General features: G+C 39.9%; 1 protein-coding gene across 2 annotated transcripts; it reads left to right on the forward strand.

Moving 5' to 3' along the window:
• Positions 1–682: 682 nt before the first annotated feature.
• LOC131193288 (amine sulfotransferase-like) lies at positions 683–25373 on the forward strand. 2 transcript variants are annotated; one of them, XM_058173318.1, is made up of 8 exons: positions 683–939; positions 2148–2198; positions 15822–16053; positions 16404–16612; positions 21614–21740; positions 22817–22911; positions 24249–24429; positions 25051–25373. In XM_058173318.1, the coding sequence occupies exons 3-8, from the start codon at positions 15915–15917 to the stop codon at positions 25209–25211; spliced, it is 912 nt and encodes a 303-aa protein (XP_058029301.1). In that variant the 5' UTR covers positions 683–939; positions 2148–2198; positions 15822–15914; the 3' UTR covers positions 25212–25373. The 2 variants fall into 2 exon arrangements, with proteins under 2 accessions (XP_058029301.1, XP_058029293.1); XM_058173310.1 differs by lacking the exon at positions 2148–2198 and having other exon boundaries at positions 684–939.
• The last annotated feature ends 137 nt before the right edge of the window (positions 25374–25510 follow it).

Genomic DNA, 25510 nt, shown 5'->3' on the forward strand with positions numbered 1-25510 from the left:
CAGCCTCGTGTCACCTCCTGAGTGGCCAACACCAACCAGGAGGGGCACGGGTCCAGTAAACACGTGGTGGCGTTCAACCTACCCAGCAACCTGTCCATGTCCTCAGGAGCCACAGGGTCAAACAAAAATTGTATATTTTTGTATACTTTTGTTTTATCTTGGCTGTACACCGCCCTGAGTCCTTCGGGAGAAGGGCGGTATAAAAACTGAATAAATAATAATAATAATAATAATAATAATAATAATAATAATAATAATAATAATAATAATAATAATAATAATAATAATAATAATAATAATAATAATAATAATAATAATAATAATAAAAAAAATGAGCAGTTCAGAGAATGGGCAAATACTACCTCTGGCTGGCCCCCGAGTGGGGTGGGAATGGAGATTTTTCAATATCCTTCCCCCAGAAGTAGGGTGGGAATGGGGATTTTGCAGTATCCTTCGCCTGGAGTAGGGTGGGAATGGAGACTTCCCCTGCCAGGCCCACCAAGCCAGGCCCACAGAACCAGTAGTAAAAATTTTTGAATTTCACCAAATTGAATTCTGATATGTCTGGATCTGCCCTGGGCATGCCTTTCACAAACATGAACCTGCATGTATCCATAAGCCTCATGGTGCTTTTCCCAACATTAGCAGTTCCTGGTTGTGCTTGGAAGGGGCGGAGTAAAAATTTGTAAAGGAAGGGGGGGGCTGAGAGAATGAAGAAAGCAAAGAAAAATCTTCCGGGGGTTGTTTGTTTGGAGAGCTGAACGGAGAAACTGCCAAAACACATGTAGCAAACAGCCGTGCCAAAAACTGGGTCATAAAAAGAAAAAAACTTTCTAAAGTTTTGTTGTTATTGTTCCGCTCCCCCCCTCCCTTCCATTTAAACTAAATCCCTGGAAGATTCTTTTCTTCTACTCTTCAGCCTGCCAGTCGCTCATCAAGGTAAGTCACTTCACAGATTTTGTCACCCTCTTTCTAGGTGCACATGGTAAATTTAGCAAATTGAGTTTGTTCAAGGAGACGGAGATTGGAGGGCACAGGCGAAGAGTTTAGCTTCATTTTGCCAAAGCACCGGTGGGGGGAAGGGGGACAGGAAGAGAAAGATCAACAAGTTTGTCCCTTCCAGCATTTTTTATATTGCTTTCTTGTGGGGGGGGGAGTGGGTTTGTGCAAGGAGGGTGAGGTTAAAACAAGGGGAAAGTTTTGGAAAGCTTGTCTGGCAGTTGCCACCTTTGCATGCAGGGAATTCAGTTTCCCGAAACATAAGAAGAGCTAGGGGAGGCCTGCAGTCTCCTTACTGCCAGCTAGCCCACAAGCAAGGTTCAAAACATTAGGGCTTCTCACGGCCAACTATGTAGGCTTGTTTGGGAGCCTCTTCAGGATCAGAAGGGGATGCTTAGGCTCTAATCCAGCTAAGCACTTCCCTCCTGCAGAGCTGGTTTTGGCTTTACAAAGCTTGGTGCTGCTTGTCCTGTTTGGACCCAACTGGATGGGCCTCTACCTCCCAGAGCCTCCTTAGGCCAGTTTGTGCTCTATTTAACCACCCTCATGTTTATTTAATGATTATTGTTTAATAACACCTGAGAAAGACAGATGTAGTCGAGTTAAATCAGGTGGTGACTCAATGTATAACTCAATGACTTTTGACCATAATTCCAAGCTCAATTGTGATTGTATATTGAGGACTACCTGTATACATTCTTATTATTGGCCATTTGTGCAATACTTTTACAACTTTCTTATACTGATCTGTGGGTTAGTGTGAGCAGGAGTGTGGTTGTATAAAATTTCTCAAATGGGATTATCATTCGTCTTATAGAGCAAGGAGAAAGGGTTGTGGTTGTTGTTTTTACTTACTATTTGTTTTATATGGCCACCCATCTCAAACATATGTCTCCGGCCAGCTAGCAATACTTAAAAAGAGTATAACAAAATTAAAGATAATTATATAGCAGCCAGGGCCTCTGGTGGCTCAGACTGTTAAGACAGTCTGTTATTACCTTGATGAACGTATCTTTTCTTTTATGTACACTGAGAGCATATGCACCAAGACAAATTCCTTGTGTGTCCAATCACACTTGGCCAATAAAAATTCTATTCTATTCTATTCTATTCTATTCTATTAACACAGCTGCTTGCAATTACTGCAGGTTCAAGTCCCACCAGGCCTAAGGTTGACTCAGCCTTCCATCCTTTATAAGGTAGGTAAAATGAGGACCCAGATTGTTGGGGGCAATAAGTTGACTTTGTATATAATATACAAATGGATGAAGACTATTGCTTAACATAGTGTAAGCAGCCCTGAGTCTTTGGAGAAGGGCGGATATAAATGCAAATAATAAAAAAAAAATCATCCAGCAGCAATAAACACAGCCGTGATAGAGACTCAGATCAGGGTCCATGCCCAACTACAAAATCAAGTTTTCAAGGATTCACAAAAGGCCAGCAAGATCAGGGCAAACTGATATCTGGGGGAATGACGCTTCAGAGTATTGAGACAGAAAAACCTTTCCTCTTGGGCCCTGCCACATAACACCCCCTAATGGTCAGGATCTAAAAAAATGCATCTCCTGCCAGATCTAGTAGGACAGGGAGAGATGACTAGGGAGAGATAGTCCTGCAAATAACTTTGTCCCCAAGCCATGAATGGTTTTAAAAGTAACCATTAGATCCTTGAATTGAAACCAGAAGCACATTGGCAACCAGTGCAGTTTACGTATACGTATACGCCAAGTGACAGGCATTCATAAACTATAAATGTCTATGGAGGTTCTCAGTCATCCAGGTCATGGCTGTCCCAAAGGTTTTTCAAAAGGCAACCAGACATTCTTTGTTTTTCATTGAAGATATTTCGCTTCTCATCCAAGAAGCTCTTCCAAAAGTGAAGAAGCTTCTTGGATAAGAAGCGAAATGTCTTCAAGGCAAAATAAAGTCCAGTTGCCTTTTGAAAAAGCACCTTTGAGACAGCTATAAACCATAACTTTCACTGATGAGGCTCCTGCAGCTAAAATATACACAAATCTGGTTAAGATTTAACAGCAATTCTGAAGGGATAAAATGTATAGTAGCCTATGGGCTCTAAGTAATCTGAAGTCAAAAAGCAGATAAAGTTGAAATCAACTTGGCTGCCTAAGAAGGAAATTGTTCCAGGCCAAGATTAACAGAGTTGGAAGGGACCTTGTAGGTAATCTAGTCCACACACCCCATCAAGCAGGAGAACCTACATCATTTCTGACAGATGGCAGTTCAGTCTCTTCTTGAAATTCTCCAGTGATGAAGCTCCCATAACTTCTGAAGGCAAGCTGTTCCATTGGTTGATTGTTCTCACTTCAGAAAATTTCTCCTTATTTCCAGGTTAAATCTCTCATTTGGTTTCATTACTGGTCTCATTATTCCTTGTCTGGCTTCAAGTGCTTTGGAAAATAGTTTGACCCCTTCCTCTCTGTAGCAGCCCCTCAAATATTGGAACACTGCTATCATGTCTCACCTGGTCCTTCTCTTCATTAGACTTGCCATGCCCAATTTCTGCAATCATTCATTGTATGTTTTAGCCTCCAGTCTCTGCACTTTTTCTAGAATCTCAACATCTTTTTTGTGTAGTGACCAAAACTGGATGCAGTATTCTAGGTGTGGTCTTACTAAGGCTTTAAAGAGTGGTATTAGTAGCTCACGTGATCTTGATTGTATCCCTCTATTAATGCAATTTAGGATTGCATTGGCTTTTTTAGCTGCCGCTGCACCCTGTTGGCTCATATTTAATTGGTTGTCCACTAAGACTCCAAGATCCCTCTCACAGGTTTTACCCAGTCTATAAGTGTACTTTTGGTTTTTCTTGCCTAAGTGTTGCAACAGATGCTGCAACAGAGAAGGCTGTTTCCCACATTCTTACATAATTCTTCTCCCAGCCTTGTGTCATTGACACCAAGCAAACTTTGTTCCATTTTATCACGATGAACGAAAATAAAAAAGGTATTTTTCAAGAAAGGCATATCCTCAAATAATAGCTGTCTAAAAATTTTAAGGTTTTAAATGTTATTTCCCAACCTTAAGTCTCATTTAAGTTCCTTTACAAGGATCTTTTGGTTGAGTTTTGATGCCATGTTTTGAATTTTCTGTAATTTCTGTAATAATTTCATCATTAAGTGCAGACTCATGCAAAGAACATTGCTGTATTTCTAATGAGAGGTTGTTACAACACAGCTACCAGAGAAGGCCCAGTCAGACATCCCAGGGAACATAACAGTAACAGAGTTGGAAGGGACCTTGGAGGTCATCTAGTCCAACCCCCTGCTCATGCAGGAGACCTGTACTAGGGATTTTAACCGCTGAACTGCCAACCTTTCTGATCAACAAGCTCAGTGTCTTAGCCACTGAGCCATCTAGAGATGAATCTATACCATGGGGTGGCGGGGGAGGCACTGATATCAACCCAAGAACCCAAGATCTACTCAGTTCCTAGATCTGTGAGTTAATCTATAATTCCTTGATCTTGAGAAGATCCGTGAAGCTGATCTACTGCAACCGTTTCGAGTCTCTTTCTCAAGAAGTGTGTGTCTGTGCAGTAGGATTGTATTTCATCAAGTCTCTTCTCATCCAGGGATGTTCTCATGTGCTGTTCCAAGGGGTAATGCTGTAAAATGATTTTGGAAGAGTCAAATCAAACAACTCCTGGATACTACGAGAACTATTGATAAAACCTCTGATACTGAAAACACACACAGTAGTGAAGACTCCCTCAAGTTATTCTGTAGATATACCCATGAAGCCACGATATGGAAATAATGTGTCATCATTTTATGAACTCTTAAATTGTCTAACACAGTCAGAATGTTTGGGCAATCATTTTATCTGAACTGATGAAACTTGCAGTGAAATGCAAATATTTCCCAATATCTATTTGAATAAGTGAGCAATTGAGTAACTTTGCATAAAATTAGGATTTACAATATTCCTAAAGCTTGACAATTAACTGAGTGTAGATAATTTACCTGCAGAAAACAATTAGACAACTTGGGGATAGCCAAGCTGTCATCAGTATCTACAGAAATGAAAATCATGTAATTCAAAGACTACGATGGTACATTTCACCGTTAAATTATTCCTTGTATAATATTTTTTCTCACTCAATTACATACTACATATTATACCTTTCCAAAACCAACAGCTTTCATTTTCTGTGCATGCATAAATGTCTGTATAAAACTGAATCTTCCTTTGAAAAATGTATAGAATATTGCCTTAATACCTTGAGGATCTGAGGGGTCTAGCAGCATTAGCCTGTTAATTTATCAAATTAGTAGAGGCTTTTGCAAGTGAGCCTTGGATTTGCTTCAGTCGGAGCTACTCCATGTTAATTACTCTGTGCCTTTGCTGAAATTAGTCATTTAGCAGTGGCTTTACTATCTGTTAGCAAAGAGCTAAGGGGGCTGACCACAAATGCTTCTTATGTAATAAGTGTCAGTCTAGCTGGCATGACGTGGCTGAAGAATTTTATAAGTGGGCCTCTTACTAAAACAAGGAAAGTTGGCATTTAGCTTAAGCTGCTGTCAAGAGGCAAAATCCAGAGGTAGAAAGTTAATCATTAGCATGTTACCTAATTAAACGTTTATTTTCATTCATTCATTCATTCATTCATTCAGAGTTTCATTCTTCTGCGCATGCGCGTTATGGCGGCTTCCTGAAAATCTCGTGGAGCTGGCGGCTGGAAATCCTTGGCACGATGCCGTTCAGCCGCTCGCCCAGCTGCCTGGCTTCGGGCTCCGGTCTTACCATCTTCTCGGCCACCGGGAGCGAGGTCCTTGGGCCTCTTTGAACTCCCGGTTGCCGAGTACGGAGTTTGTTTTCCGGCAGCGAAAGGCGGCGGCGGCGGCCATGTTGGGGGGGGCTGAACAGCGGCTGGAAGTCCTCGGCTACGATATCCTTTAGCCGCTCGCCCAGCTGCTTGTCTTCGGGCCCCGGTCTTGTCATTCTCTCGGCTACCGAGTGAGGTCTCTGAGCCTCATTGAACTCTCGGCTGCGAGCACGGAGCCGAGTTTGCCCTTAGGCAGCGACGGCGGCGGCCATGTTGGGGGCCTGCGGAGACGCCCGGCATGAATCAGCAGTTTTCGGGCCGTTGTGGCCACAGATATCAACTGGACACCAACAAAGGACACAAACAATGGCTGAGGCGCCCGAACACCGACGGAGGACGTTAATGGTGGTATGCTGGACACCGGGTGCTCGGGTTGCTATTAAGTTTTGGTGCTGGACGGGACTCGTATGGGCATGAACAACGCCCCCTCCCCCCCCCTCCGCCCCCCCCCCATGGGCATGGACTGGAACATCGTTTTCTCCCCTACTCTGACTTTTGCTATGCCCTGCCAACATTCCGCAATCGTCATCAGCGGTTCACCTCTCTTTGAGCTATTTTATTCCATCAGTGTCGGAGAGGTGGTTGGCTTGGACAAATTGGACAATTTGTTACAGCAGCAGAGCGGCATGTGGGGCCATTTTGGGTCCAGAGGATAATCTGCCGACGTAGGGGTGGAGACATGGACGGCGTACATCTTGACGGCTAAGGATGGACATTTTGCCACGATTTTTGGGCCTATTTCTCCATGAGATATTCATTTGCCGATCTACTACGACTGCGAGGTTCCCCGCCTCATAGGAATGGCCTCAAGCTATCGAGGCTTACCTTAACGAAGGTCTTGGGACCCAGAGAGGTGGCATCTGACTAAGAAGAATTTGTGGGGTTTTAAATAGTTTTTAAATAAGGGTTTTTAAGGGGAGGTTTCGACGGGTGGGGGAGGACCCGTCGGGAGGATCCAGCCCCTGTGCTAGTTCGCGACATTCGCCATCTTGTCTGAAGGCAGGGGAGGGCGTTCCAGGTTTAGAGGCTGTTCGATCTGTACGGTAAGTGGGAGAGGCAGATATGGCGGGGAGGGGCCGTGTCGAGTTATGGGGCACGTGCTCAAGTTTGAGAGCGATCACGTGCTCCGGCCTCAGTCCCTACCCGTTCCTCGGGTGGCCATGATCCTCAGAGCTTGGACCTTGGCTGATGTTATGTAATGCCCGGTCCGTGGTTAATAAGGCTCCCTGATTTGTGACCTTATTCAGGGAGGTCCGCGGACCTCATGGGCATTACGGAGACCTGGTTGGGCCCTGAGGGGGTCCCCTTGTTGAGATGTGCCTCCAGGCTTCCGAGCATTTCATCAGCCGAGAGTCCAAGGTAGGGGTGGGGGTGGCGGTTGTTATTAAGGAAGATCTAGAGCCGAGGAGACCACTGTTCCTCAGATTGCTGGCTGCGAATCCTCTGTGTGCGCTGGGGCTATAGGAATCAGTTGGGCTTGGTGATCGCGTACCTGGCTCCTTGCTGCGTGACCACAGCCCTGCCCGAGCTGTTGGAGGTACTGGCTGCTGTGGCGGTTGAGACCCCAAACTTATAGTTATGGGGATTTCAACTGCCATCGGTTGGCCTGTCATCAACGGCAGCTCGGGAGTTCCAGGCTTCCATGACGGCCTTGGACCTGATTCGAGTAAATGATGGCCCTACGCACACAGGGGGAGGCATGCTAGATATGATTTTTATCTCTGGACAGTGGTTAAATGATCTGGTATTAGATGATTTAGTAACAGAACCAATGTCATGGTCGGATCATTTTCTCCTTCGCCTAGACTTCCGAACCGCTATTCACCACCGCAGGGAGACGGAACCTATACGGTGGTTCCGTCCCAGGCGCCTGATGGACCCTGAGAGGTTCCAGACGGAGCTTGGGCCATTTCCTGAGGATCTGGCCCACGGCACGACTGAGGAACTGGTCGTGGCCTGGGAGCAGGCCGGGGCCCTGGACCGTGTCGCGCCTTTGCGGCCTCTGACCCGGCGTAGGTCTCGTCCGGCCCCTTGGTTCTCCGAGGGGCTGAGGGAGATGAAACGCCGGAGAAGACGCCTAGAGAGCACCTGGAGGTCTAGTCGCTCCGAAGCTGATCGGACACTAGTTAGGACCTATACTAGGACCTACCTAGTGGCAATGAGGGAAGCGAGGCGCTCCTACGCCTCTACCCTCATTGCGTCGGCAGATAACCGCCCGGCCGCCCTGTTTCGGGTGACCCGCTCTCTCCTACATCAGGAGGTGCGGGATGACCCTTTGCAGGGACGAGCTGAGGAGTTTAGTGGTTATCTATACGATAAAATCGTTCAGCTGAGGGACGGTCTAGACCGAATTTGGGATGATCCAAGCGAGGGAGAGGAGGCACGTCTTGTTGAGCACATTTGGGATGAGTTTGACCCTGTGGCTCCGAGGACGTGGACAGGTTGTTGGGGAGGCTCCACGGCACGACATGTTTACTGGACCCGTGCCCTTCCTGGCTGGTACTGGCCACTCAGGCGGTGACACGAGGCTGGCTCCAGAGGATTATCAACGCTTCTTTGTTGGATGGGGTTTTCCCTGCCGCCTTGAAAGAGGCGGTGGTGAGACCCCTCCTTAAGAAGCCCTCCCTGTACCCAGCTATTTTGGGTAATTATCGTCCAGTCTCCAACCTTTGCTTTGTTGCGAAGGTTGTAGAGAGTGCCGTGGCGCGACAGCTGCCCCAACACCTGGATGAAGATGTCTATCTAGACCTGTTCCAGTCCGGCTTCCGACCCGGATACAGCACGGAGACAGCTTTGGTCGCATTGGTGGATGATCTCTGGAGGGCCAGGGACAGGGATATTCCTCTGCCCTGGTCCTATTAGACCTCTCAGCGGCGTTCGATACCATCGATCATGGTATCCTGCTGCGCGGTTGGAGGATTGGGAGTGGGAGGCACCGTATATCGGTGGTTCTCCTCCTATCTCTCCGACCGTCGCAGACGGTGTTGACAGGGGGCAGAGGTCGACCGCGAGGGCCTCACTTGTGGGGTCCTCAGGGGTCGATTCTCTCGCCTGCTGTTCAACATCTACATGAAGCCGCTGGGTGAGATCATCAGTGGTTTCGGGGTGAGATACCATCAGTACGCTGATGACACTCAGCTGTACCTTTCCACCCCGGACCACCCCAATGAAGCTGTTGAAGTGCTGTCCCGGTGTTTGGAGGCTGTACGGGTCTGGATGGGGAGAAACAGGCTCAAACTTAATCCTCCAAGACGGAGTGGCTGTGGATGCCGGCACCCGATTCAGTCAGCTGCAGCCGCGCTGGCTGTTGGTGGCGAGTTACTGGCCCCAAAGGATAGGGTGCGCAACTTGGGTGTCCTCCTGGATGATCGGCTGTCGTTTGAAGATCATTTGACGGCCGTCTCAGGAGGGCCTTCCACCAGGTTCGCCTGGTCCGCAGTTGCGCCTTCCTTGATCGGGATGCCTTATGCACGGTCACTCATGCGCTCGTTACCTCTCGCTTGGATTACTGTAATGCTCTCTACATGGGGCTCCCCTGAAGTGCGCTCGGAGGCTTCAGTTAGTCAGAATGCAGCTGCGCGGGTGATAGAGGAGCTACACGTAGCTCCCATGTAACACCGCTCCTCGCAGACTGCACTGGCTGCCTGTGGCCTTCCGGGTGCACTTTAAGGTGTTGGTTACGACCTTTAAAGCGCTCCATGGCTTAGGACCTGGGTACTTACGGGACCGCCTGCTGTTACCATATGCCTCCCACCGACCCACGCTCCCACAGAGAGGACTTCTCAGGTGCCGTCCGCCAAACAATGTCGGCTGGCGGCCCCAGGAAGGGCCTTCTCTGTGGGGCTCCACACTCTGGAACGAAGCTTCCCCGGCTTACGCCAAATTCCTGACCTTGGACATTTCGCGAACTCAAGACTCACCTTTTTATCCGCGCGGGGCTGGCTTAAATTGGGATTTTAAATTTTAAATTTATTAATTTTAAATGGGGTTTTAGTAGAGTAAATTTTAATCATTGGGCTAATTTAAATAAGTTTTTTTTTTTTTTTTTTTTTTAATTGAAAGAGTTTTAAAAAAAACAAAAACATTTTCCCCCTTTTTTCCCCCTCCCTCCCAAAAAAAAAAACAAAACAAAACACCCCCCTCCCTCCCCCACCCCCGGCTTCCCGGGTCAATCACAAGGTAAAGTCCAATCCAAATAACCACATCCAAAGCTTTTCATCTCCCAACCCCTCCCATTACATAAAATAACTTTCTAATTATTCAAAGGCAATCTGATATTTCTTAATCTGATATCTGTTTTGTAGATAATCAATCCATTTTTCCATTCAATTAAATATCTTTCCTGCGTATTGTCTTTTAAAACGCTGAGATTTTAGCCATCTCAGCCAAATTAATAACTTTCAATATCCATTCTTCTATTGTAGGTATCTCTTCTTTCTTCCAGTATTGTCCAATCAACAGTCTTGCTGCTGTTATTAAGTTCAAAATCAGTTTAGTCTCAATCCCTGTACAATCCATTATAATTCCCAAAAGGAAAAATTGTGGCAGGAACTTTATCTTCTTCTTCAGTACATTTTGAATAATCCACCAAATTCTTATCCAAAAGACCTTAATTTTCTTGCAAGTCCACCAAATATGAAAATATGTAGCATCATCACAATCACACCTCCAACATTTCGCTTGGATATTAGGATACATACATGATAATTTTTTGGGATCTAAATGCCATCTATAAAACATCTTATAAAAATTTTCCCTTAAATTCTGTGCTTGTGTAAACTTAACATTTCTAACCCAAATTTTCTCCCATGTTTCCAACATTATTGGTTCCTGAATATTCTGTGCCCATTTTATCATACAATCCTTTACCAAATCCTTTTCGAATCTATTTCAAGCAACACATTATACAATCTCTTTATATGCTCCTGGGTCTGATTTCTAATTTGCTTTATTAAATTTTCCTCCTTTGCATTATACCAATTTTTTGATCTTCTTTCCATCTAGCACTTATTTGCCCATATTGAAACCAAGTATAATTCCTCCCTTCTTCATTTAATACCTGTAATGATTTTAATTGCAATCTACCTCCTTCAGCATACAAAAGTTCTTTATATGTAATCATTTCCTGTTTCTGTTCTATATTTATATTCTCTATTGCATGTCTAGGGCTCGCCCATATAGGAATCTTATAATCTAATTTATAGGAATATTTATTCCAGACCAAAAGAGCACTTCTCAACACATGATTCTTAAAAGCCCTATCCACTTTTTTCCATAAAATAAGTACGCATGCCATCCATATAACAAGTCATAACCTTCTATATTCAAAATTCTTTCCTCTGTTAAGTTAAACCAGTCACTTATTACTGAGAGGTTACTGCTTCATAATATAGTTTAAAATTAGGCATTCTTAAACCACCTCTTTCCCGTGAATCCTGTATTATTTTCATTTTAACCTCGCCTTTTACCCTGCCATATAAATTTATTAATCCCACTCTGCCAATCTTCCAAATTTTTATCCTTTTTAATTATAGGTATCATCTGGAACAGAAACAAAATCTAGGTAACACATTCATTTTAATAGCATAATCCTTCCCAATAGGGATAACTGCAATTTCTTCCAGCCATTCATATCATTCTGAACTTTTGCCATAGCAAGTCATAATTATTCTTATAAAGTTTCTTGTTCGATGAGCTAATATAGACCCTAAATATTTAACCTTTTTACTACCTCAAATCCTGTCATTTCCTCTAGTTTTTGTTTCTGTTGTATAGACATATTTTTAATTATCACTTTTGTTTTTTCTGATTTATTTTAAATCCTGATACCTTTCCATATTTATCAATTACTTCCAACAAAATCTACTTGAATTTATAGGATTCATTAACGTAACCACTACATCATCTGCAAAAGCTCTAACTTTGTACTCATATTGTCTAATCTTAATTCCTCTATTTTCATTAATTCTCGTATTTTATCTAATAATGGTTCCAGAGTCAAAACAAACAATAATGGTGATAAGGGACATCCCTGTCTTGTTCCTTTCGCAATCTTAATAACTTCTGTCAAACTACCATTTACTATAATCTGTGCTGTTTGCTCTCCATAAATCGCTTTAATTATTCTAATAAAACAGTCTCCAAATTGCATTTTCTCTATTAATTTAAATAAAAAATCCCAATGCAATCGATCAAAGGCTTTCTCTGCATCCAAAAAAATAAGTGCCGCTGAAGTATTCTTCTTTTCCAAATATTCCAATATATTAATAATCTGTCTAACATTATTCCTCATCTGCCTCCCTTTTATAAAACCAGATTGATCAGTATGAATTCTTTGTTGTAAAACTAACATTAATCTATTTGCTATTATTTTTACAAAAATCTTATAATCATTATTTAAAAGTGAAATCGGCCTATAGTTACCAGGTTTAGAGCAGTCTTGCTCCTCTTTGTATCAGTGAAATAAAAGATGTTTTCCATGACGGGGTATTCCACTCCTAATTGTATCTGATTAAATAATTCTTTAAGTGGGCCTAATATTTCATCCTGTGTTTTTATAATAAGTTGCTGTAAGACCATCTGTACCAGGGTTTTCCCATTTTAATTGTTTAATTGCCTCCACTATTTCTCCAGTAGCTATCGGCGGTTCAGCTCCTCCTCTGTTCTAATGTTAGAATATTAACCTTATAATCTTTCAAATAATCATAAATGTCCCTATTCAATATTTTGTCTTTTGCATATAGTGCAATATAAAATTCTGAGAATGCCTTTTTAATTTTATCCTATTGATATATCTCTTTACCTTTATATTCTATTTTTTGTATGACACGTGCTTTCTGTTTCTTCCTTAAGTTATATGCCAACCATCTCCCAGGTTTATTTGCATTACAAAAGGTATTATGTTTAGCATATTGTATATTCGTTGCCACCTGGTCTGCCATTAACATATTAAATTGACTCTGTAATATTTTTATAGCCTCTTTAAGTTTGTGATCTTGTGGGTTTTGAATTAATAACTGTTGCTTCCTTTGAATTTCTTCTTCCAAATATCTCGCTGCTTTTGTTTATTATTCCTTTGCCTGTTGTCCAAATAAATCAATATCCTCTAATAAACGCTTTGCTCGCTTCCCACACAGTTCCTATAGGTGTCCCTTTGTACATATTAAAATCAAAAAATTCTTTTAACTGTTTCTTACAATAAGTTACATTATCCTCATATCTAAACAGATTTTCATTCAACCTCCATGTTCTACCACCTTTTTTCCCTTGTAATAATTCCATCCATACTGGGCTATGGTCAGTTAAACACCTCGAAAATATCTTCGCTTTCTTCACTCTAGAAAGCAAGTCATTAGAAATTAAAATAAAATCAATGCGTGAAAAAGATTGATGCCTATCAGAAAAAAAAGTAAAATCTCTCTCATCTGGATTCCGTAACCTCCATATATCTCTAAACTCAAAGTCTTCCATCATTTCAAAAAAAGATTTTGGTAATTTTGCATGTATAGGTATCTTCTTGGAGGAGGTGCTCTTATCCTTCTTGTATCAATTACTCCATTCCAATCTCCTAATAATATAAACGTACTATAATCCCAGAGGGTCAACCTCTCATGTAACATTTTGTAATACTTTTCTTGTTGCTGATTAGCTGCATAAATTCCTATCAACAAATAGTTTTTTGCATCTATCACCAGTTCAATAGCAATAAATCTTCCTTGAATATCTGCCTCAATTAGTTTAGCTGGTATATCCTTCCTGATATATACAACAATTCCATGCTTCTTTTCCAAAGCTGATGCAACAAAATGGTTACCCAATTTTGAATTAATTAAATATTTTTGGTCTGATAATTTTATATGTGTCTCTTGCAAACAAATCACATCATTTTTAAATTGTTTCAAGTAGTGAAATATTTTCCTTCTTTTCTGAGCTGAATTCAAGCCATTAACATTCCATGACAAGATTCTATTTGCCATTACTGGCCTCCTGAAGCTTTGAAGCAGACAACGGAAGCTCCTCCTCCGGTATCTTCCGTCTAGCTCCTCCCACAGCTTCCATAATGGGATCCTGACTTTTACTTTGAGACTGTTGCTCTTCTTTACGCTTAAGGGCTCCTCTTGTCACCCTTTGCTCTTGTGGTTCCTCTAATACTGGCAGCAATAAAGGCTCTTGGGTCACCACGCCTTCTTGAGTCTCTTGAAGTTTTTCTATCACTTCTATTTCGACTTTCAAAACTGTAGAAAGAAAATCCTTTGCCTTTAAAACAGTGTCAATTCTATATCTCCTTCCTTGATAGAATAGTGTCAGTCCAACTGGCACCTCCCATCTGAATTGAATCTGATGTTTTTTAAGTTCTTGTGTAAAAAAAGCAAATTGCTTCCTGTCTCTTAACATCTTTGAAGGAATCTCTTTCAACACCTTCAACTCCTGTTCTCCAATTTTTAAAGTTGTCTGATATGAAACTTGCAGAATTTGATTTCTCATAGTCCTTTTCACAAAATAAACCACAATGTCCCGAGGAAGCTTTCTCTGTCTTGCAATCCAAGAATTAACTCTATATATTTTATCAATTTGGTAAGCTACCTCTTGGGGGTCCGCTTCAATAAATTCAGCCAATGCTTCTGATATAATTTTTCTTAAGTCTTCTCCACGCTCTTCTCGCATACCACGAATTCTAAGAGCTCCTTCCATAAGTTTATATTGTAATATCACAACCTGATCTTCATTTTGATCCACTTTTTTCTGAACACCTTTCATTTCATCTTCTAAATACTTATTTGACTGAGAGATCTGTTGCATTTCCACTTCCAATCCTTCAATTTTTTTACTCAGTCCTTGAACTGCCATAAGAATATCTTCTCTTATTTTTGCATTAAAATTCTCCATCATCTCTTTTTGCCTATCTTCAGAAAGTTTTAATTGTTCTTTCAATATTTCCTCAAGACTTGGTTCAGATCCTTCTTCCAGAAGGCTTTAAAGGTTTAGCTGCCATTCTGTCTTCAAAAGAATCAGGAATTCAAACTTAATAACTCTCCTTCCCTCCTTTCAGTATAAAAACTCCGTTTGTAACAATCCACAAGTAACGCTGCTTCATCGTACTAAAAAATTTTACTTTCACTTTTAGACGCCATTTTAAAAGTCAATTAATCAAAGACAAAGAAAGGTTTCAAATTTCAAAAAGGGAGTCGGTACTTGCCGTGCTGATTCTACATCAAAGTTCGAACGCTTGTGAAATTCCCGTCTGCTTGGAATATCAATCAATTTAATAAGTTCTCTAGAGCAGAAGCAACATTCCTCTCCTTTTCCCTGATAAAAACAGGGGCGTGCTGAAGTTGGAAGGAGTGGAATTCGGTGGGGTCATAAATCCAGGAAAATTCGCTCTTAAGAGCAAACCCCCTGTCAGACCTGCCACTCTTCCACAATTCTGATAATCTCTTTCACCCAGAGATTATGCTAAGCTCAGTGAACTTAAAAAATAAGTTTTTTAAATGGGATTTTAAATTTGTATATTGTATTGCTGGTTTTTATTATGCCTGTACACCGCCCTGAGTCCTTCGGGAGAAGGGCGGTATAAAAATTAAATAAAATAAATAAAATAAATAAATAAATAAATAAATTTTGAGATGGATTTAGCAACATATGTTAAATATTGAAAAGTCACTCAACCCAATTTTTAAATGCAATGGTAAAGTTTGACCACATAGAATAATACTGCTCAAGTTTTTTAATTATACTTAAAGAGTTCCCATTGATACATAGAATAGAAACTATTAATCTAACTATTAGATTAATCTAAATTGTAGTCCAGCTATGAACAATAAGATTTGCATTTCATACTTGGTAAGTCCATAATCCTTCATAGACTGCTTGTGGGAATGTAAGGACTCCAGACTTATTCCCCTCTTGACTCTGTCCCCAGGTTCTGCCTCTTCTACAGAAACTGATATATTTTGTTTTTCTTTTTTCTTTTCAGGAAGCATGATTTTTAAAAAGAATTAATACATGCTTGACCATAAACGTGAGAACAATTGTCAATTGCTCTATTATTATATGAACAGGTCATATAATGGAACAAATAAATAAGTTCCTGTATAAACACAAAGGATGCTATTTTACAGAAGGGGTGTCACCTGAAAGTATAGATTCACTGGAAAGTTTTGAAATCCGAGATGATGATATATTTATAATCACATATCCTAAATCTGGTAAGTTTAGAGATGTCTTCCGAGGAAAACTTAATCTTGTATTCGGTTATAATATTTTGGTTGCTGCAACTTTGCTATGCTGTAACCAGATTTTAACATTTGGCATTTTTTAGAAGTTGTAGGAAATGTAGAAAATAAAGCTGCTAAATATTCATTTTGACCATTTTTATTTTATTTTACTTTGCAGAGCTAGCTTTCTCTCATATATCTATGAAATATTTTAGAAGAAGTTTTTATATTTCTCTGAAATGTTTACTATCCTTTATGATAGGAAAGTATACTTTGCATAATTTCAGCATTGTCCAAGTAATAATCAATCTGCATGAATCACTTTAGTTGTTTATTTCCAGGCACAATATGGACTCAAAATATTGTGAGCTTGATTCTTCATGAAGGTCATCGAGATGGAACTGAAAATACTACCCTGCTTGACAGAGCTCCATGGCTAGAGTGTAATATTTCCCACATAGATTTTCCCAATCGCCCATCACCTCGTCTCTTTACTTCCCATCTGCCCTACTATTTGGTACCCAAAGGATTACAAAATAAAAGAGCAAAGGTAGGACCTATTTTGCTACACTGTATGTATCCTGAGATGGACTGGGGAGCTGTCTTGTCTTCTTTTAGCTCTAAATCTGAATGTTTTATTGACAAATATGCAAGGGCAAAGACACAGATACTATATTTTATTTATTTATTTATTTATTTTGTCACAACTTTATATACAAGCACATATAATGAAAGAAAACAATAGGACAGGAATGGTAGGCACTTTTGTGCACTTATGCACGCCCCTTATAGTCCTCTTAGGAATGGGGTGAGGTCAATGGTAAACAGTTTTTGGTTAAAGCTTTTGGGAGTTTGAGAAGAGACCACAGAGTCAGGTAGTGTGTTCCAAGCGTTAATAACTCTGTTACAAAAGTCATATTTTCTGCAATCAAGACTGAAGCGGTTAACATTAAGTTTGAATCTATTGTTTGCTCTTGTATTATTGCGATTGAAGCTGAAGTAGTCTTTAACAGAAAGGACATTGCAATAGATGATTCTGTGTGTTAAACAAGTCATGTCGGAGTCGGCGGAATTCTAAGTTTTCTAATCCCAGGATTTCAAATCTGGAGGTATAAGGTATTCTGTTGTTTACAGAAGAGCGGAGAACTCGTCTTGTAAAATATTTCTGGACTCGTTCAATTGTATTAATGTCAGAGATGTAGTATGGGTTCTAGACAGGTGAGCTGTATTCAAGAATTGGTCTTGCAAATGTTTTGTATGCTCTGGTTAGTTATGTAGTGTTTTTGGAAAAGAAGCTACGCAAAATTAGGTTTACAACTTTTAGAGCCTTTTTTGCTATGTAGTTGCAATGGGCTTTGGCACTTAGATCATTTGATATGAAAACTCCAAGGTCTTTTATTAGAGGGTGGGGGTCATCAATAAGGTAATGTCCATCAAGCTTGTACTTAGTGTTTAGGTTCTTTTTTCCAATATGTAAGACAGAGCATTTGCTGGTTGAGATTTGGAGTTGCCAAGTTTTTGACCACTCGGATACAAAGTCAAGGTCTTTTTGAAGGGTAATAGTATTGATGGTGGTGTTAAATAGTTTAACATCATCAGCAAAGAGAACACAATAACTTGAGATATGGTCGCAGAGATCATTTATGTATATAGTATGAAGAGTGTTGGTCCGAGAACACTGCCTTGAGGAACGCCACTTTTGACAGGAACAGGATTTGATAGAGCATTGCCAATTTTGACCACTTGTTGTCTGTTTGATAGGAAAGCAGTTATCCAATTGTGAAGAGGTCCTGAAATGCCGTAGGATTTTAGTTTTAGGAGAAGTTTATCGTGTACTACTGAGTCAAAAGCTTTGCAGAAGTCTATGTAGATTGCATCTATTGCTTTGCCTTGATCAAGATTAGTAGTCCATATGTTTTTGCAGTGGAGAAGTTGTAAGTTACATGATAATTTTTTCCTGAAACCAAATTGTTTATTAGAGAGTAGGTTGTTTGTTTCAAGGTGTAGGATAATGGATTGGTTGATGATAGATTCCATTATTTTGCAGGTGACGGAGCATAGAGAGATTGGTCTATAGTTTTCAACTAGGCTAGGATCTCCTTTTTTGAAGATAGGGATGACTGTGGCTAGAGACCAAAGTTTGGGAAGGGAACCAGTCGTGAAAGCTTTATCAAAGATTATGCTTAGGGGTTCTGCTATATTAATTGAAAGTTTTTTTAAGAACACATGCACATAGTCCATCAGGCCCAATAGATAAAGATGGTTTAAGGTTGCGAAAAGCTTTTTCAACATTTATCTTCTGTGAAGTCTATATGTGTTAAGTCGTTGTAATCATTGTTGGTACGATTGGGGAATGTCGGATATGTGCCATCACTGTTAACGAAGACTGAGCCAAAGAATGTGTTAAAGAGGTTTGCTTTAACTGTTTCATCGTTACATTCTTTGCCGTTAGATTCTTTTAGTGGTGGGATGGATCTTGATTTTTTAAGTTTATTGTTCACAAAATTATAAAAAGCACGATTGGAATTTGTACGCAGAAGGTCTTCTGGCTTTGAATGGTAAATGGTATATTCAGTTTTTATTTGGTTGCAAATATTTCTGTAGCTGTTTTTGAAGTTTGCTACATGGCCCTTTTTGTTTTTTCTCCAGAGGGATTTTTTTGGGGATTGAAGTTTTTTTATTGATATGGGTAATTTTTATTTATTTATTTTGGTGGTGATTTGTGTTACGTATAGTTTGATGATTCTATTGATTTCAAGTAGGAAAACTCTGTAGTGGTCTTCGGCAGTGATACAGGTTGAGAATAGATTTTGCCAGTCAAGAGATGAGAAGTCGTTGTTTATGAGGTCATAGGTGGCTTTTTTGAAATTGTAGTTTGGAGTACTATTATTATGACTATTTATGTGAGGGCGTATATTGAGACAAAAGTCTATCATGCAGTGGTCACTGTTGGAAAAGGGTTCTTTTATTTGTAGTCCATAAATTGAGTTTGTGTTATTGCAAAAGATGAGGTCAAGGCAGTTGTTGCGTCTTGTATTGTTAGTTACTACTTGTTCAAGACCTAGGTCTGTAACGGCGTTGTATAGAGTAGTATGGATTGGTTCAGTTGTACATTCATTTGTTATCCAGTTAATAAAAGGTAGATTTAGGTCACCCAGGAAAATGAGAGGATATGGGCAAGAGGTGGCCCATGTTAGCAGTGTGGTTAACATATTTGCGTGAGCGATGTTGTAGTCAGGGGCTCTGTACATGTGTCTACACTGTATTTGGTGTGTGCGAACAAGGTTTGAAGTACAAGAGAAAATACCTCAAACAAAACAGGGAACCCAGAATATTCGCCTGGTGGAAATAGGCTAAGAAGCAAACTAAAGATCCATAGAGAGAGATCTTTAATCTTATCTTTTCCAAAATGATAACCTCCAAATGGATTGTAACTTTTATGCTGCATGGCTAGCTCTGGAGGGTACCAAGTTGAGGAATGTTACCTTTTGTTTTCAAATCTGAACATTCTACTCTCTGTCACTGTAGTCACATCTAGATCGACTACCATAACATCTTTACATGGGGATTCCCTTAAAGGCATTCAGAAGCTTCAACTGGTACAAAATCCAACAGCATGGGCAGTTGTGTGTGATTCAAGAATTGTGCACATTACACCTGCTTTATGAACTGTTACCAGTGTGGCTACCAGCTTCCTTCTGGATCCAATTCAAGTGCTGGTTGGAAACTCTGAAGTCCTCCATGAGTTGAGAACAGGTTATTTGAAGGCCCTCTGATTCCCATTTACATCAACCCATCCCATCAAATCCAGCAGATGAAACATGGGGTGTTTTTTTGGGGGGAGGGGTCTTGTCACCTAGAGTTTTGTAGTACAGGACCTACGAGGAAAACTTTTTCTGATGTGGTCCCTGTCCAATGGACATTATTCCTGCCAAGGTGAGTCTGGCCCCAACCCTGATGGGGTTCTGGAAGATCCTGAAAACATGGTTTTGCCAATAAGCTTTGAGATCCCATGATAGAATGGAGCCTGTTAGATGACTGTACTATTACTATTACTACTATTACCGTGTTTCCCCGAAAATAAGACCCTATCTTATATTTTTTTGAACCTTGAAATAAGTGCTTGGCCTTATTGCCATGCGCTGAAAAGCCCGATTGGGCTTATTATCAGGGGATGTCTTATTTTGGGGGAAACAGGGTACTACTATTACTACTACTGCTGTTACTACTACTACTACTACTATTACTACTACTACTACTACTACTACTATTACTATTTATCCTTATTTATTAAACATGAAATTCAGTCAACTGAACATTCAAAAAGGCATCACAAATACCATTGACTGATACTAATGGTTGATATGGGTTGCTGCCAGCGTCCTAGGTATCAACCAAGTAACTTCTTAAGATGTACGATGTTCCAAGTAGCACAGTTTTTTGCAGTTCCACTGGTGTTATTGCAGGAAGCTGCAGTTTGTTGATGTATCTTATAAAATTCTTGGACATGGTACCAAGTGCCCCGATGACAATGGGTATCACTGTTACATGTTTCATCCATAGCTGTGTAGTTTCAATGGCCCGATCGTGATATGTCATGGTTTTTTCCAGTTGTTTTTCTTCGACTCCGGCGTCTCCTGGTAAAGTGATATCAATAAATTGTATCCTTCAGCACTCGACAACCATGATATTTGGCATGTTGTGTTCCAAATGACGATCTGTCTGTATTTGAAAGTCCCATAAGATCTTCACCGTCTCATTTTCGACAACTTTTTCCACTTTATGGTCCCATGACTTTTCAGATACAGATAGGGCGTATTTTTTACATAATGACCAGTGGATTAATTTAGCAACTCAGTCATGTCTAGCTTTGTAACCAGTTTGCGTGATTTTGCTGCACTCACATATTAAGTTTGAAACAGTTTCAACTTTGTCATTGCAAAGTTGGCAGTTTGGATTTTCAGTGGATTTTGTATTTTCGCTTTCATGGCATTCGTTTATAGTGCTTGTTCTTGAGCAGCAAGTATTAAACCTTCCGTTTGTTTCTTGATGGTTATTATTATTATTACATTATTATTATTATTATTATTATTATTATTATTATTATTATTATTATTATTATTATTATTATCATCCCATCTTGCCACAAGGCAAATACTGAATGTAGTAAAAGGAGAAAGAGGGAAGGGAAAAACATCTCCACAATGTTCCTGTAGCCTTCAGGGGGAGGATATTGGGAGGTCCATGTACGCTGGCCTCTCCCATCTGCCCTCTTGTCTGCCATTTATTTAATTGTGTACATTACCAAGTGTCACTTTAAGATGGGCATCTACACAAACAGCTAGGTGACAATTAACATATTGTGAAATAAAAATAGAAATGGAGTTCTGACCTCAAGAAGATCCCCTAAGGTCTACCAAGCTTCAAGGAAGGCTTTCATCCATCTCACTTTCTTCCTGTGGTGTGAAGCTGAAAGCCATCCCTGTATTCACTCCACTTGGAGGATCTGACGATAACATTTTGACTAGATATAATCATTTTTCTTCTACAGATTATTTATGTGCTTAGAAATCCAAAGGATGTATTGGTTTCTACCTATCATTTTACCAAAATTACACCTGTAAGGGAAACACCAAAAGATTTTGATACATTCTTGGAGTGGTTTTTGACTGGCAAAGGTAAGAAGAACTTGATCATGACATGTTTTGTCAATTTTTGTCTTGGATAAGAGATTATGAATACAATTCAATCCACTTCCTACGAAAAGCAAACATCCCACCCTGTCCCTTAACATAAGATAAGTATAATGATTCTCTATATTTAAGCAATAATTTGTGTAAACCTTTATGAAAATGGTTTATAATAGGATGAATGGGTAGAGATGAATGAAGGATTCCTAGGACAACACATGATGTAAAAGGGGTTGGGAGAGGCAAGAGAAGGCAGCTTATTAAGGGAAAGTGAGGAGAAAATACCAATATTAAATGGAGGGTCCATTTAATAAGGAGGAGAAAACTGAGCGAGGTAAGTTGTTTGGTGGCTTAAAATCAGGGTGTGATTGTGTTGGGCATGGATGGACAAAATCTAAAATTAACAAAAGTTAATGTATTCATTTGAAAAGTAGAGAGTTTCATTTCTCTCCTATCTGTGCCTAGTAGTTTGTGGCTTGACCATGTAGAAGGCTGGTACGCTTATAAGGGTGATTTCAATATTCTCTTCCTTTCTTATGAAGAAATGAAAAAGTTAAGATGTGTCCATTTTGTGTAGTGCAATATGAGCAACCTACTTAAGGTACAAAATATAAGGTAGCTAAAGAACCAAACACTCTCTAACATGAAATCACATGGGGAACATTTAAGAGTTGGACACAGAAGAGAGCTAATGGGAGTAAGTCTGATATTTGCAAATGTATAAAAAATTAATTCAGATCCAAATAAAGAAAAGCAAAAGAAACAAAACAATATAGCAGCATCTTGACAAAACTCTCCCCTTAACTAGTGAAGGTATGCAACCACATTAGTTACGGCTCCCATTCCTTCTCTCTCCTCTCCGCATTCAGTGTTATTAAGGTGGCCCCTCAGTTGAGCTTTGATCTGTAGGCCCATCAGGTCATAAGGATAAATGGAAGAAATTCAAGCATTCAAAATGTATCCCTGAGACGGATTGTTAGCTGGAACATTGCAATGCCCAGCTAAACAATTGAACCAAGTGACGTTGACTCATATTTATGCCAAATTCATTTCTCTCCTATCAGTGCCCAGCAATTTGTGGCTAGACCATGTAGAAGGCTGGTACACTCATAAGGGTGATTTCAATATTCTCTTCCTTTCTTATGAAGAAATGAAAAAGGTAAGGTGCGTAAATGTGTAGTACAATATAAACCACCTTGAAGCACAGGAGGCTTTAGAAAGGTAGGAATGTGTAGAATAACTTATTCAGGAAAGGACCAAACATGTCATTACAGAACCACTCTTAGTTATCTCAGTGAACTGAAGGACTTCAAATTTCTGAAAAAAAAGTAAATGTAACCTCTTCCAAAGAAAGAAGGCGGATCCAGGAAACTAGTCTGTTGTTACCTTGACATAAGATTAATGAACAATATGCACTTTTTTTTAATTTTGTCACAACAATATACACAAGCATCAACATAAAATAACTACATATCATATAAGCATATATATGAGCAAAATTATGCAATAACTATATTAATTTGATAAATGAAAGGAAACCATAGGACAGGAACAGTAGGCACTTTTGTGCTCTTATGCACGCCCCTTATAGTCCTCTTAGGAATGGGGTGAGGTCAATAGTAGACAGTTTTTGGTTAAAGCTTTTGGGATTTTGAGAAGAGACCACAGAGTCAGGTAGTGTGTTCCAAGTGTTAATAATTCTGTTGCAGAAGTCATATTTTCTGCAATCAAGATTGAAACAGTTAACATTAAGTTTAAATCTATAGTTTGCTCTTGTATTATTGCGATTGAAGCTGAAGTAGTCTTCAACAGGAAGGACATTGCAATAGATGATTCTATGTGTTAAGCACAGGTCTTGTCCAGGTATGCTAAATTCAAAGAGCCAACATGTATCTGTTGGAAACCAAAGTTGCAAAAAAAAAGGTTGATCTCTTTGATAGAGTTACTGACTGGTAAGGGAATCCAATATGGGAATCTGCACCTATAATTCAGCAAAATATTAGCCAAAGTGTCTCATAATATTCTACTGTTTTGGCTCAAAAGAGATTGACTCAACTCAACTGCATTTTCAAGAGTGGTCAAAGCATTTATTTAGCCTAGCTAGAATTGGCCAGCCTTTGATGCTGCCAAGATCGTTAAGAATGTAAGAGCCTGAATCTCAAGACAATTGTGCATATACAGTAAATATACTGAGATCCAAGATTATTTCTCAGCCACTTGCCTCTTAGAAACCTTTAGCAGCAGTCCTAAGGAAGCACTTCTGTGTTTAATCCATTGATATTGCTTCCTATGTGCATGTGGAGTTTTCATTAAAAAAAAACAAACACAAATGACTTTAGGGTAAGAAACACAAATTATCAGGGTAATTTTTTTCAGTAAGAAAAGAAAGAATTAAAAAGACAGTGGGAGTGAGTGACAGCAGAGATATGCGAGATATGTTTCCATCTTTTCTCCATTGTTGTGGATGACCTAATACAAAGCTGTATCGTATTGCAGGATCTGAGAAGTTCTGTACTGAAAATATGCAACTTCTTAGGAAAAAAACTAAGTGGAAAAGAGGTGGATGATGTGGTGGATAAAGCTACATTTGATAACATGAAAGCAGATTCTAGAGCAAACTACACATTCATGCCTCCTGACATTGTAGACTGCAGAAAAGGAGATTTTCTTCGCAAAGGTAAATTCATACTCTGGTTTTCAGATACCAGGCTTCATTTTAAACCAGGATTACTGCCTTCATTTGAAAGACACCTCCTTCGGCCATTTGTAAAATAAGTTTTTTAAATTATGGTTTTATGTGTATCCTGTTGTTGTTTTTATCATGGCTGTAAACCGCCCTGAGTCCTTCGGGAGAAGGGCGGTATAAAAATTTAATAAATAATAATAAAATAATAATAATAAGTGATATAAATGTGTCCCAACAACCCCTCTATCTGCTGCTGTCCATAATGTTGTGCTAGTCTCATCACCAGCCTACATCTGAGGCAGCCATAGGACTTTCTTAGCTATATCAATGTTAAGTAGTGTTCTTGTCACTCTGGCATATTTTTGGCATGGATATAATCTGACTGTCTCAATGATCAGCCTGCAGAGACTAATGATCCTTTAGGAATGGGATTGTTCCAGCTCACACTGGCCACTTTAGGGTGAGGGAGACATAAACTCTTTACTCTCTACCCTGGACACTGTCCTCCTCCAGTCTCAGTACTGCCTCCTTTAAGCCTGCAGGATTAAAGGATGATATAAATAGCCTCTAGTTTAATTCAGTACAAAAACATTTTTAACCATTGTTTCCCAGGCACTATTGGGGACTGGAAGAACCTCATGACTGTTGCCCAGAATGAAAGGTTTGACCGTGTCTTTAAGGAGAGGATGGAAAAGCTGCCCTTCAAGTTCTGCTGGGATATTCAAGAGGATCCTGAGCCTATTTCCAGCTCAGTGGAGGAAAATAATGGGTGATATACACTTTCAAATGGAATTGAATTAGAGATGACCTTCCAAGAATGATCTTTCTGTAACCTTGTAATGTTTGATTCTCAACTTTAAGTAGGTGATCGAACAAAGCATCATTAAATTCTCTGCTATTAATAAAATAGAAACTGCAGAACGCAATTAAAAATACTTCTCTTTGAAATTCTTATTACTGTTTGTATTTTTTTTTATTCTAGAAATGAGGGGAAACAGACAAAAGTTCCAGCATTTGATGTCAAGCTAGGTTCAAACATACTTAGCATGTTTTACAATTTGCCTAGTGCCAG

The sequence above is a fragment of the Ahaetulla prasina genome, chromosome 1 (genome assembly GCF_028640845.1).
Source record: "Ahaetulla prasina isolate Xishuangbanna chromosome 1, ASM2864084v1, whole genome shotgun sequence".
In the NCBI taxonomy this organism is placed as follows: Eukaryota; Metazoa; Chordata; class Lepidosauria; order Squamata; family Colubridae; genus Ahaetulla; species Ahaetulla prasina.

Bases quoted from the DNA above. Each gene is read 5' to 3' on its own strand.
- LOC131193288 (XM_058173318.1), top strand. From the start codon at position 15,915: ATGGAACAAATAAATAAGTTCCTGTATAAACACAAAGGATGCTATTTT. The intron at 16,054-16,403 runs GTAAGTTTAGAG...GTTTATTTCCAG, and splicing joins AATCACATATCCTAAATCTG to GCACAATATGGACTCAAAAT. The intron at 22,912-24,248 runs GTAAGGTGCGTA...ATCGTATTGCAG, and splicing joins CTTATGAAGAAATGAAAAAG to GATCTGAGAAGTTCTGTACT.